Here is a 12,290-nt window from a genome sequence, read left to right on the forward strand (position 1 = left end):
AAATTTCAATGTAGTCTGCACAATGCTGAAGATTTAGTTTCTGCTTCTGATGTTACACAGAATACACAATACATTAGTGTCACTGAAATAGATATTAATCTGAATAGATTGACTAAATATTAATCCATGTTGGAATATTAATCTCAGATTAAATAAAAGTCCAATCCATCCAAACCTACTTAAAGTACTAATAATATAACAAAACAGTTGAAGTTTCTTCTACGCTGTTTGCAAAACTGAACTAACATTCATGTTGCTGAATCTTTATGAACAATTAACGTTTTTAATTGGGAGCTGATATACTATTTATTTCCGGTCCAAAATTGAATCCTTCTCACTTAGTCCAAATATACAGAATTCTATAGATATTGCTGTACTTCTACACAATCCATTCAAGGGTGACTTAAGGCCCTCACGTCACATAAAAAACTGCCACCTCAGTATCCTCACCATTACACCATACCTAGACAAATGTATGCGCACGCTATAGCACAGATCCTAACTGAAGGCTCTGAACTGGTATACGATGTCCTGCCTGTTGTTAGAAGCCCGATATAAGCCTGAGAAAAGGTGAGATTTATTAGCCCGGGCAGGCAAAAAATTTCCATTGCAAATGCGCTCTTCCTGTTTTGTGCGGATTGTCGCGGGCTGTGCCGGAGACGGGAGCGCACGGGATGGGAATTCCTTGCGGAGTGCGTCCCGCCGCTTCCCACAGACGGAGACGGAGCGGCGCTGGCTGCCTGTCACGCTCCGCTGCTCTCCACGTCCCCGAGCGGCAGGGCTGGGAAAACTTCAAACACTCCCCAACCTCCCCGACCTCCAGCCCGCCGGTCGCAGGGTCAGCGCAGCCCGGCCATACCTCCTCAAGCGCTCCTCTTTCTCATTCCTGCGCAGACAGCCGTCCAGGTGCTTGTTGATGAACTGCTGGGAAATTCCCACCGAGCACACGGGACACTCCACTGAAATCAAGCACAGCAGAGCGTTTCAGTAGTCATAGCAACCAGGGAAATCGGGGACTTCTTTCCTACCTACCCCCAGGGCTAATACACCCGATTCAAAAAAATCAAGCCCTTGATTCAAGACCACAGTTGGTTAAAGAAGTGAATCAGGCGTTTTAGTGCTGGGCTGGGACAGAATCCCGCACTTGCACCAGTCCCCTGTCCACGGCACAGCAGATGGTTTCCACAGTGGGTGTGAAAGGACAGAGGGTGCAATCTGAAGTGCAAAAAATACATTTATTGGCCATATTCAGTGCACAGAGAAATGAAATGAACCCCAAATATAAAGGAAATAACCAAATAAGGTGAAGATAATATGGAAGGAAATAAAAAAGAAATAAACAGACACAGCCATTCTGATGATATGTTGGTCTGTATGTCCTGTGTTTACAGATCAACTCCCAGATCTGTATCTACTTTAAATATTTTTAATAGTTTCCATTACTCCTCCTAATTGCCTGCTTAATCCTACATCTATTACTCATATTATGAAAATTAACCAAATATTTAGGCTTCTTTCTTTTCCTTGAAAGTACTGTATTTACAATGATAAAAAATATTATAAATCAAATCTGGGAGCCTTTTTTTTTTTTTTTTTTTTTTTTTTTAATACCTTTCGGAAAGACAACACCCCCTACAATAATTGCCTTCCATTTTTCCATACTAAGTAAAAAGAATTTCCACAAAGTAAGCAAAGTGTTCTGTCCCACGGAATCTCATTTGCTGTCCTAACAGGGTAGAGGGCGAGGAGGATCACCTTTCACGACTGAACTCTCTTCCCTCGATGCGGGAAGGGAACCTGGGTCAGGCTGCAAAGACCCAGCGGCAGGTGTCCCAGGCCGTCCCGCATTGCTGTCGACCGCGTGCGGTTCGACCGCCGCCGTGAGTGACCCGGCCTCGTGAGCTGCTGGCGGACTGGGCTCTTTGATAGAGTGGGAGGGCTCCTTCTTCAGGAAGTGACTGAAGAGAGTGCCATTTCTCCTCACAGGCACCTTCTTCACTGCAGAGGGGGGGGTCCTCGGGGAGATGGCTGGCGAAGTAATCCGCGACAACTGAGACCTTAAACAAAAACATGTGCAGCACATTATCGTTCCAGGAAAAAGCAGAAGCAAGTGAACAGCAGGCTGGCTCTGCCTTCTGTAAAATAGACTGATAATATTAAAGTAAACTATTTAAAACAAGAGACCAATTTATTTGAGTTAATGCTCAAATAAAACATTAGCACGGCAACACAGCAACTTCTGCAATGGCAATGGGCTCTAACTACCAGTGGAATATCTGTAGAAAGCACTCCTTTCTGTCACTCAGACACTTTGAAAAGTAATGAAGCACACTGACAAGAGCTTCAAAAATATAAAATTTACTTTGAATAAGATATTGCCAACGCCAGTCATGAAGCATAAAAAAGCAACAAAAAATGCATTTGCAAAAGCTACAAGAAAATTGAGCACATTCAGAAGTTAGAACCATAGAACTCGGCACAGAAAGAAAACAATTATGACAGTACAGTAGCCTTTGCCGTGATGAGTAGTACTGCCAAGTGAGATCCTAAATGGTTTGCTTTCAGGGAGAGTGCATCTCCTTCTGAAGCGCTCTCAGAACGTAGAGGCCACGGCACTGCTGCTCTGCTTTCGTAAGGGCTGCTTGTTCCAGCTACAAAGGTTAGGCAACACAGATTTGCTTCACATGCATTTACCCAGTTCTGGAAAAATGGAATGAAAAACAGGCAGAGATTTCCCGATAAGCTGCAGTCACAGGCGGTTTGTTGAGGAAAGATTGCCAGGTAGACAAAGACAGAGAAGAACAAACACAGGCACCCGTACAGAAGACAATGAGGATGACCGGACAGAGAATATACATTCACAGAAGCACAAAGTATGACCTAAATACAAAAATGTTACATCTGTTCATGTTAGGCGAGCCCCTAAACAATCCAATATAAACATGAATGAATAAGTATGAACATGCAACCAGTTAAGTTCTCAGGCAATGCTTGTGAGAGAGAGCAGAACAGACATTGTTACATAAAAAATCAAACATGTTCCATTTTCTTTACAGCAAATCATTGCAGGCAGTCACAGTAGTAAATATAAAAATGTATAAGATAATAAATATGTACATTTACACATTTGAACATGCACCAACACCTCATAGCTCATAATATGGTCTGAACTAATACCAAGAACTGGGGGGCAGAACGCACAACTTAAATAGCAATGGGGTCTTCAGTTGAAAACTGAACCAAATACAAGCAATAAACATGCCAGTCTCCTTAATTTTTCTCCTAAAGTTTAATGTGAATCAAACAATGTTTGTGGCTAAATCCACAAGTGCTTTAGAAAAATACAGGAACGAAAGGTTTAGCTATCAGTAATGAGAATCACCTTACATGCGATTAAAACAACAGGTCCATGCAGCAGATCACTGTAGTTCACAAATTTTATACGGTTAATCATTTGGACAGAACAATGATTCATTGCCCACTGACAGAACAGGCTTATTATGCTTACCACCGCTGAGTATGGCTCTCTGCTAAAGTATAGGAATGCTGCAGTCTAAAATGATTTAAATGCACATGGCAGTTCAATCTATTTTCCTACATGATGTATTATTCTGTGCTCTAGCAGAGAACAACAGAAGACTTATCCAAATCAATTTTGGTATTTAACAGCTGCAACTACACAGAGCAAGGCGAGAGGGGAGGAGGGTTGGGATTTCAGCACTGTTGTGCTGTAGTGTCTGTCGGTTTAGGCGATTCAGCACTTACGTGTTTAATTAAAGCCACTTGGTGGGGAAAAGTTTTTCTGAATAACACTTTCTTTCAAAGCTTTTTTTTTTTTTTTTTTCCAGGACTGGTGTAACAAAGGTATGACTGCACAGGCCAATCAGGATGCTTTCCAGATGTGCTGTAAAGTCATGCAAACACCTCTGAAGTCAAGTCCTGTGTCTGTTTGCGCATAAGATCTGAATAGTGTCCTACTAAACTGATAGCAGGCCCACTACCTGGCATGCCCAAATACCATAAACCAATATTAGCCTAGGCTAAGTTTAAATGTTTACACTATAACAGCAAACCTGCCAATGACAGCTGAGGACTGTAGCCTTGTTGCGGCAGCAACAATGTCATTCATATGAGGCAATGCATCATGACCACCTGCTAGTTGCTACCTGTTCATAATTCATCATTCCTCTGAAAAGCTACAGGCACTCGGTCATAAGAGCAGCACGGTGGCACAGTGGGTCGCACTGTTGTCTCACAACAAGAAGGTCACAGAACAAGGCTACTACAGTTTGAGACCGGCCTGGGCTTTTATGTTCTCCCCATGTCTGCGTGGGTTTCCTCCCACAATCCGAAGATATGGAGGTTCAGGACAACATTAGCTAACTCTGGCACATTTACATTGACGTAACTGAAAATGTTGATTAATGTGCACTGTCCCTGGAAAAATTTAAAAAATAAATACATTTTAAAAAATAACTGACAAAAACATGTTACATGGTATCTCATTGCAATTCACCAAAACTGGCCGATTAGATATCTGAATGGTCAACATAAATGGCACTACTGAGAGAAGAAACAGCCTTCCCCCTTTCAGTGACAAATTGCAAGTGATGAAATTGCAAATACTGTATAAATGAAGATCTGCTACAAGTCACATACAGATGCAAAATCTCAGAAATGTCTCGCAGGAGTAGTGCTGAGGTCTGGAGAACACTTTAAAAGACCATACAAGGTTTGTAGTGCTCAAGACAAAAATAAGAAAAAGGAAATGGAAATCGCTGTCAAACTGAATTTAACAAAAGAAAGATTTAAGAAAGATTGCACTCAGTAGAGCGCGGATCTCAACCAAGGCACCACAAACTACCCTCGCATGCATGTGCACAGCAAATGTCTCATCTTCAGTGATTACTTTTGAGATATGTTGATCATGAATTGAAAGTATGGCCTGATGGTGGCGTTAGTGGAAAGGTCATGGGTCACAAAAAGGTTTCTTCCTCTTGGGAACATGAATGTACCCAGCAAATTTCATGCCAATCCAGCCATTGCTTTTCTAGATACGTCTGTCACATATGGATAATGTTAACTGAATTTGGCTTGCATCTCAGAGCTTGCAGGTTCACCTCAGGTGGGACACTATTATCATACCCTTGAAGTACATGACCTGAACTACTTGGCAAGGCCTCCCTTGAAAAAGAAACAGGACTCACCTGTATAAAGGATAAATAAGGTGCTTTGGCAAAACAAGTATAGCTGTACACATTGATAGTGTAGAAATGCAAGGCATTTAATTGTCCTGAATAAGGGCATCAGCTAAGAATATAAAAAATAATCAATCTTAAAAAGAGCATGCATTCTTTACTTAATCGTGGGTCCGACTGCTGCAGTGGTAAGCGGCCATATTTAAATGGTAATAGAAGAAGCCGTAAAAGAGGGCATACTCATCGATCATCCAGCGGGTGGTCGGTGAAGGGACGAGCAGATGGGAGGGGGGAAGTCGATAGCAGGCCTAAAGCTGCGCTTTTAATTGCATCCCGGCTGTCCTTATTCCAGACCTCGCTGAAGAGCGAGGTCGGGGAGGTGACATCTGCCACACACAAGTGTCAGCACGTCCAAGACTTACCGACCGGGCGGCCCATACCAATGAGCAGTGGGACTGCAACAGGAAGTGCAAAAGGTAAGATTGCCGGGCACGGCTCGCTGGAGCCCCAGCGTGATCATTAAAATACAGATGTCAGAATTTGAATGGGTTTACTTGCTTTAGTAGAGAAAGCTGAGCTCATTCAGTGAGTGAAGCATTTATAAAACAGAGCACAACTCTCCAAGCTCATGTGCGAGAATTGAAAGTCAGGGAAAGCTTCTGTCAAAATGTTTGCTGAGTCCTGCAGCTCTGTGATGAAGCACTTCACCACTGAACTGATGCCGCACTTCTGTCGGATAATTCCACTGCAGGAAATTACATGAGCGTGGCACACAAAGCCCTCCACACTACGTCAATCCGCAATTATGAGGCACAATAAATTGCATATTGTGAACCGCAATGAAAGCGCAATGTCCGATACTGCTGAGGAGGAAAGCTCGAGTCCGATAAGGAATAAAGTCAGATCCTATTCATCTCAACCACAATCCTTTGCCAGAACCAGTGTCACAGCAAGCAGGAAAAACAGGGCACCTCTCCTTATTAAATAAATGCATGTTAAAAAAGTGTGCACTCCCTGTATTTGAGTTTCTGTGCTGAACTAAAAATTTGGCATCTATACATTTACAATTCTGAAACCTATTCACCAGTATTCTGCTATGTATTGGGATATTCCAATAATTATTTTTGTAATTACTGAGAACTAATTTAAACTTTCGGTTTCAGTTGCGTGACAGAATTTATATTTAGAGTGCCTTCCAAATGTATGGGAAAAGTAGAGTGAAATGTGTTATTTTTGCAATATAATCAAGGCATTATACTCAAAATCAAAATATCAATACGAGACAAACGTACAATCAACTTCTATTTAATTGTATTTACACGTTTTACAATTTTACGGAAAGTCCTCCTATTTCCAGTTGTGCAAAAACAAGCAGATGAAATAACAGATGACTAATGGGTGTTAACATTTGCCCGGGTGTTTCCTTTCGAATTGATTGTTCACACATAAGAGTAGGGAGTGTCTAGTCTTGGTTTTAGCTTTTGATTAGCCTCATCTGGAGTCAGAGGCATACACTATCATGACAACCAGATAACTATGGCTGAAAAACAACTAGTCTGTAGGATGAGAAGACACAAGAATGAATTAAGAAGGAGAGCACAGAAACAGAGTACATCATGTATAGCAGTGTGAAAAGTCTTTGGAAAAGAAACAAAGCACCAGATCAAAGATGAATCAGAAATAAACTATTAAAAACAATTATGCAGAAGACTGCTGAAGAGGATACGCTGGAAGATGCAAACCTCTCATCAGGGCCAATGAGTACTGGAATATGGTATTGACAGAGGAGAGCAAAAAAGACCTTTACCAAAGTGACAAGCAAAAGTGTGGGGAAAGTAATGAACAGCCCATGATCCAAAGCATAACACTTCATCTGTGAGATATTGAGACAGTCGTGTCATGGCTTAGACATGTACGCTGCTTCTGGAACAGGCTTTATTGGTGATGTAACAAAGGATGGCAGCAGTAAGATGAATTTGAAAGACAGATGTTTCAGACAGATATACAAATAAATAGCTCCAACTCCTTTGGCCAGCACTTTGCAGCAAGAACACACTGCCTTTATCAATGGGAAAGAATGGAAAGTTTCACACTGGCCAAGTGAGCCACCTGTTTTAAATCCAATCAAGTATGCATTTCACTTGCTGAAGAGAAAGGAGACTGAACACCCACTAAACAAAAATCAACTCAAAGTGAAGGCCTGGAAAGGCACTTCCAAAGAAGATAGACATCTTGCAGTTATAGAATTTATGGGCTATGCAACGAAACAATAATACATCATTGCTTTGTTTTACCTTTAAGTTAATCAGTTACCTTGCTTTATGGACAGCTGAAAATGGAGGGACACAACACAAAAAAACATTTCTGTAAAATGTTTAAACATACAAGCATGCAAATACCATGAAATAAAGGCAGATAGTAGTTTTGTCACAAAGTACACACTTAGTCTCACACGACTTGATGAGACTAAGCAGGGGACAATCCCCCCTCGAGCCATAATGTCACTTTTTCTTCAGGTTCTAAACTGCATTTTTTGCCAGTGTTTGGAAATACTCCATATAAACATACAGATTTAACCCCAAGGAATTACTAAATGAAAATGTAGAAAATAAACCTTAGGTAATACTATAAATGAGCCTGTGCAGCATTGAACAGCAGTGATGAATTCTAGATTAATTAATTGATGAAGGTTGCAACTCGCAAGAATAGTACTGCATGTGCTTTATGATACTGTACCTTGTGGCTTGGAAGCTCTTGACAATGTCATCAAGAATCCTGTTGTTCCTTAAATCTGGTTCTGTAGTCGCCTTAAATGTGAACAAATATGTGTGATGTAAATAATATCCTGACATTCTCATTACTCACATCATTGGCCATTCCACCACGCATGGGGAGAACACAATTACCATTCAGCGGTTTCAATTAGCATTTTTTATTTTCATTTTTCTTGTTTCATGCAATTCATGTTATCATCCTTGCTGATGTTTATTTAACAAAAGAACATTTTGGTTTAAAAAATTCAATGAGTAAATGCAATTTTTAAGCCTGTCCAGGCCCAGATATTATATCACTTAAGGCAGTGGTTCCCAAACTTCTTTCCCCGCAGGGCCTCCCACAAGAGACAAGATAACCTGCCTGCCTGTCATCATCGTGACTTCATCTGTACGCTCTCTGGTGCAGTTAGTCTATCTTATTCCATTTAACCTAAAAGCATAAAAGTGATTTAAAAACATTTGCTGCTGTAGGAATCCACAGATGTTTACAAAGCAAAATTCTTTACTTCCTTTTCACAATTCATAGAAAACCTATGAGTGTGACATCTACGGAAAGGTTATTATATTTTCTATACAATTAATTGCCGGCTTTGTGTTATTTATTCAGCTGAAGAAACGCTTATGCTATGTCCTGATGTTTTGTGAATTAAGCTATCATCTCAAGGCCGCCCTGGCAGCCCCAAGCCCCTTGTTGAGAACCGCTGACTTCAAGCAACACTTATTCTTTGGGGATGCTATACCCTCAATGTTCTTATAAGAAAAAGTAGACAAAGCAGATAATATTCATAAGCTGTCAGGCATTTAAAATTCCAGGCATACCCATCAGGTTTACGTGTACTTGCATACTAACAATCAAAGAGATAATATACACAATAGACCAGCTAAAACACCTGAATGCACAATGTCACACCACTCAAACTCCCATTCAATTAAATAAAGACAGCACACTATCAAAGGTTGAGTGCTGACTGTGCAAAATCGTATGCAAAAATATTATTTAAGATTCTAGTACAGCGTGTAAATTAGTATTTAGGAACGGCTGCTCCGAGTCAGTATGTACCCTTATCAGTCAATGAAGCAGACCAGCAATGAAAAATTACGTGTAGAAATTCTGCTGTCATTTATCAATGATGTTCATGACAAATGCGGGACTCTAAGATGTACGCCATTTCTTAACTAAAACTAATTTATTAAACTGAAACGTGCATTTCAATCAAACGGATTTGGTCAAGATTATCTTAATTGTTTTTGTTGTTCTTGCTCATCGATCTGAGTGAATATTAGGAGATAAACGGAACAGACCGTGTGAAAAATATACGACATGCTTTGTTGTAATACTCAGTGCATTTAATTTGTCGCAGAGTGCACCATGAGGATTAAGATTCAGTAACGACTGATGAAAACATACTTACTGAACTACACACGGGGCACTGCGATTTGTAGGACAGGCATTTCCTAATGCACAGGGAGCAAACTGCAGACGACAAAGTTGCTGTATTAATATTGTGCTTGTTAGCTAGCTAACATTAGATTAGCAAGCTATCCAGTTATTAACGTTACATCGAAAGTAGTTAGCTACCTACCTATAGCTCTGATAAAAACAATTGCCATGCCGACTTTTGCTGATAATGTATTTAACGGTTACTAAATTCACATAGCCAGCTTTCAAACGGAGTATAAAACTAAAAATAGTTTAGAAAGCAAAATGCATAACTAAAAACCTGTCATCACGGCTAGCCTACACTAAAGTTAGCTACCTAGTTAGCCAATGTTCGTCCATTTTATTTGATAGCTAGCTAACGAGACAGGACATAGAAAACGTGCAAAATAACTTTGAATAACTTACATGTGTGCGAGCACTGTTGAGCCATCATTGCAATGTCCAGGTAATCATAGCAGATTGGACATCGAAGCAAGGTATCGACATTCTAAATGGAAAATATCACTTTAAGTTAGCGTTTAATTCAAACATTAGTTCAGCAACTGACAAGATGTAATATTGCTGGCTGTCTAATTATGTCGCTAACGTGACATGCTGTCCGACAGTTGGTTAACACCAATTGATTCAACTCTTCCACAAAGAAATCACACACATTTTCCTTCGTTACACAGCCTAGCATTATAGCAGGCTAGGTAGTTTCCTCATTATTAAGTGATTCAACATAACTAGCTGGCTATGACATTTGTTACGTTGTAACCAGTTGATGCTCTACTTACTTTAAGGCAAGCCAGCGCTTGGGGTAAATCTCGTTCAGGTGAAAAGGACATTTCTGAAACGTGCTGCAATTTGATGGGCTGTTTTCTAGCTTTCTCACTTGAGCAAAACGAAAAATCAAACCATTGAAACTCTCCCGCGCGCTTATGTTTTTCAGCGTCACTTCCTGTAAATTAATGGAGCTGCCAAAGTCTCGAAAAGTGGCTCTCTGATGCGATAGTGGTCATGGGACAGACCAGCAAATTCACTTAGCCAATCTTTACATCATGCGCATAGTTGTTTCTGTTCACATGGCCGATTGGATAAAGATCAGATAAAGAGCAGTATACGTTCCCAATGTGTCTTCTATCTGAGGTAAATAGTTTGATGTAAATTATTTAATTTCCTCAGTATAAGTGTGCCTGCTGTAAAAGAAAAAAGGTGTGGGTTGTGTCCAAGCAAATAAATTTAGAAAAAAGCTCGGCCGGTTCGTTCTACTTCCTTTTTCAAATGAGGAAATGGGTGATTTGATACATGTTTTCTATGTAAATATTAAAAGAAACATATCTATGTAAAGGCATCACAAATAGCATTGTGCAAATGGTAGATTGCCGCCTAGCAGGCTAGGTAGTTTAACATAACTAGCTGGCTATGATATTTGTTACGTTGTAAAAAGTTGATGCTATACTTACTTTAAGGAAAACCAGCGCTTGGGGTAAATCTGCCAGATGTTGTGAGATTTTTTTTACAACTGCCGAAATGTCAATAGCTAAACCAAAATTAGAAAAACTTGGATAACCTCCATTAAATATTAGCCCTTATCTATAGCCATATACACTCAGTGAGCACTTTATTAGGTATTTGACTTTTTAGATTTACTTCTGTTGCTATCCACTTAAGGGGTTTGATGTGTTATGCGTTCAGACATGCTCTTCTGCGTACCACTGTTGTAATGTCTGGTTATTTGCGTTACTGTCATCTTCCTGTCAGCTTCCACCAATCCTTTTCCTCTGATCTCTCTTATTAACAACACATTTCTGCTCTCAGAACTGCTGCTCACTGGAATGGTGTTTTTCGCACTGTTCTCTGCAAACTCTAGAGACTGTTGGGCATGGAAATTCCAGGAGATCAACAGTTTCTGAGATACTCAAATTGCCCTGGCACCAATCTGGCACCAACAATCATTCCAAGGTCAAAGTCACTTAGATCACATTTATTCCTCATTCTGACATTTGGTCTGAAAAACAGCTGAACCCCTTGACCACGACTGCATCGTTTTATGCCTTTTTGTTGCTGCCACATGATTGACTGATTAGATATTTGCATTAACAAGCAGGTGTGCAGGTCTACCAAATAAAGTGCAGAGTGAGTGTATATTACACAGTCCAATATTAGGGGTAAAAACCAGGTGAAGAAAACAATATATTGCTGAATTTGAAACTGAATAAAATGCTTTAAGGATTTAATAAACTAGAGTATTGAGTGATGGATTTGTTTTCCCATCAGTATCTGATCAAACAGTAACAAACAGAAGTTCAACTGTGAATGGTCAACCATCATATACATCTTGTGAAACTGAAATTGGAACAAGATGGAAAATATACTAAAATTGTCATCCCTGTGTCCATGCATCAATCAAAAGTTTAAATGATCCAACATGTCACTTGGGGTGCAGTGATGGCAATAAATCAAATACAGTTTAATATTGACTGTTAAGATAATAGCATACACGCAGATAACAATACAATAAAACTTCTTCATCCAGTAATGATGATGGGATGTTGACAAAACAGCTCATTACCATCAACAAAAGTGGAAGCTAATACCATTATTTGGTACAATAATGCATTGTGATGGAGATAAGACATGTGGCATACTGCCATCAGTCATGCTGCAAAATATGTTGTTTAATTACCATTTCTAGTTCTGCTGTGCCCAGTGAGACACACAGGGTTATTTCTTAATTTATAATTGTCGTCAAGAATATTTTCATGTTGTAAAAAACAAAACAATTCTAGATGGAGCAACTGGAAAGATAAATCATGTTTTGAAGATTGGCTTCCTGGAATATTATTGGTTCTTGCACGTTAGCTGGTGTTACATTATTGGTCAATGGATGGGTTG

General features: G+C 39.9%; 1 protein-coding gene across 2 annotated transcripts in view; it reads right to left on the minus strand.

The window, feature by feature from the left end:
* The window catches only part of LOC133139016 (E3 ubiquitin-protein ligase RAD18-like), a 52,882-nt gene extending 42,517 nt beyond the window's left edge, over positions 1 to 10,365 (minus strand). Inside the window, exons 1-6 of one of the 2 annotated variants that reach the window (XM_061258254.1) lie at positions 10,190 to 10,365; positions 9,819 to 9,900; positions 9,385 to 9,446; positions 7,935 to 8,005; positions 1,756 to 2,057; positions 860 to 959 (exon numbers count right to left, since the gene is read on the minus strand). In XM_061258254.1, coding sequence (XP_061114238.1) covers positions 860 to 959; positions 1,756 to 2,057; positions 7,935 to 8,005; positions 9,385 to 9,446; positions 9,819 to 9,900; positions 10,190 to 10,240 — 668 coding nt within the window. In that variant the 5' untranslated portion in view covers positions 10,241 to 10,365. The remainder of the gene's footprint in view (positions 1 to 859; positions 960 to 1,755; positions 2,058 to 7,934; positions 8,006 to 9,384; positions 9,447 to 9,818; positions 9,901 to 10,189) is intronic. The other variant, XM_061258253.1, reaches the window with a different exon arrangement.
* Between the last annotated feature and the right edge of the window lie 1,925 nt (positions 10,366 to 12,290).

Source organism: Conger conger, chromosome 10 (genome assembly GCF_963514075.1).
Source record: "Conger conger chromosome 10, fConCon1.1, whole genome shotgun sequence".
Classification (NCBI taxonomy): Eukaryota; Metazoa; Chordata; class Actinopteri; order Anguilliformes; family Congridae; genus Conger; species Conger conger.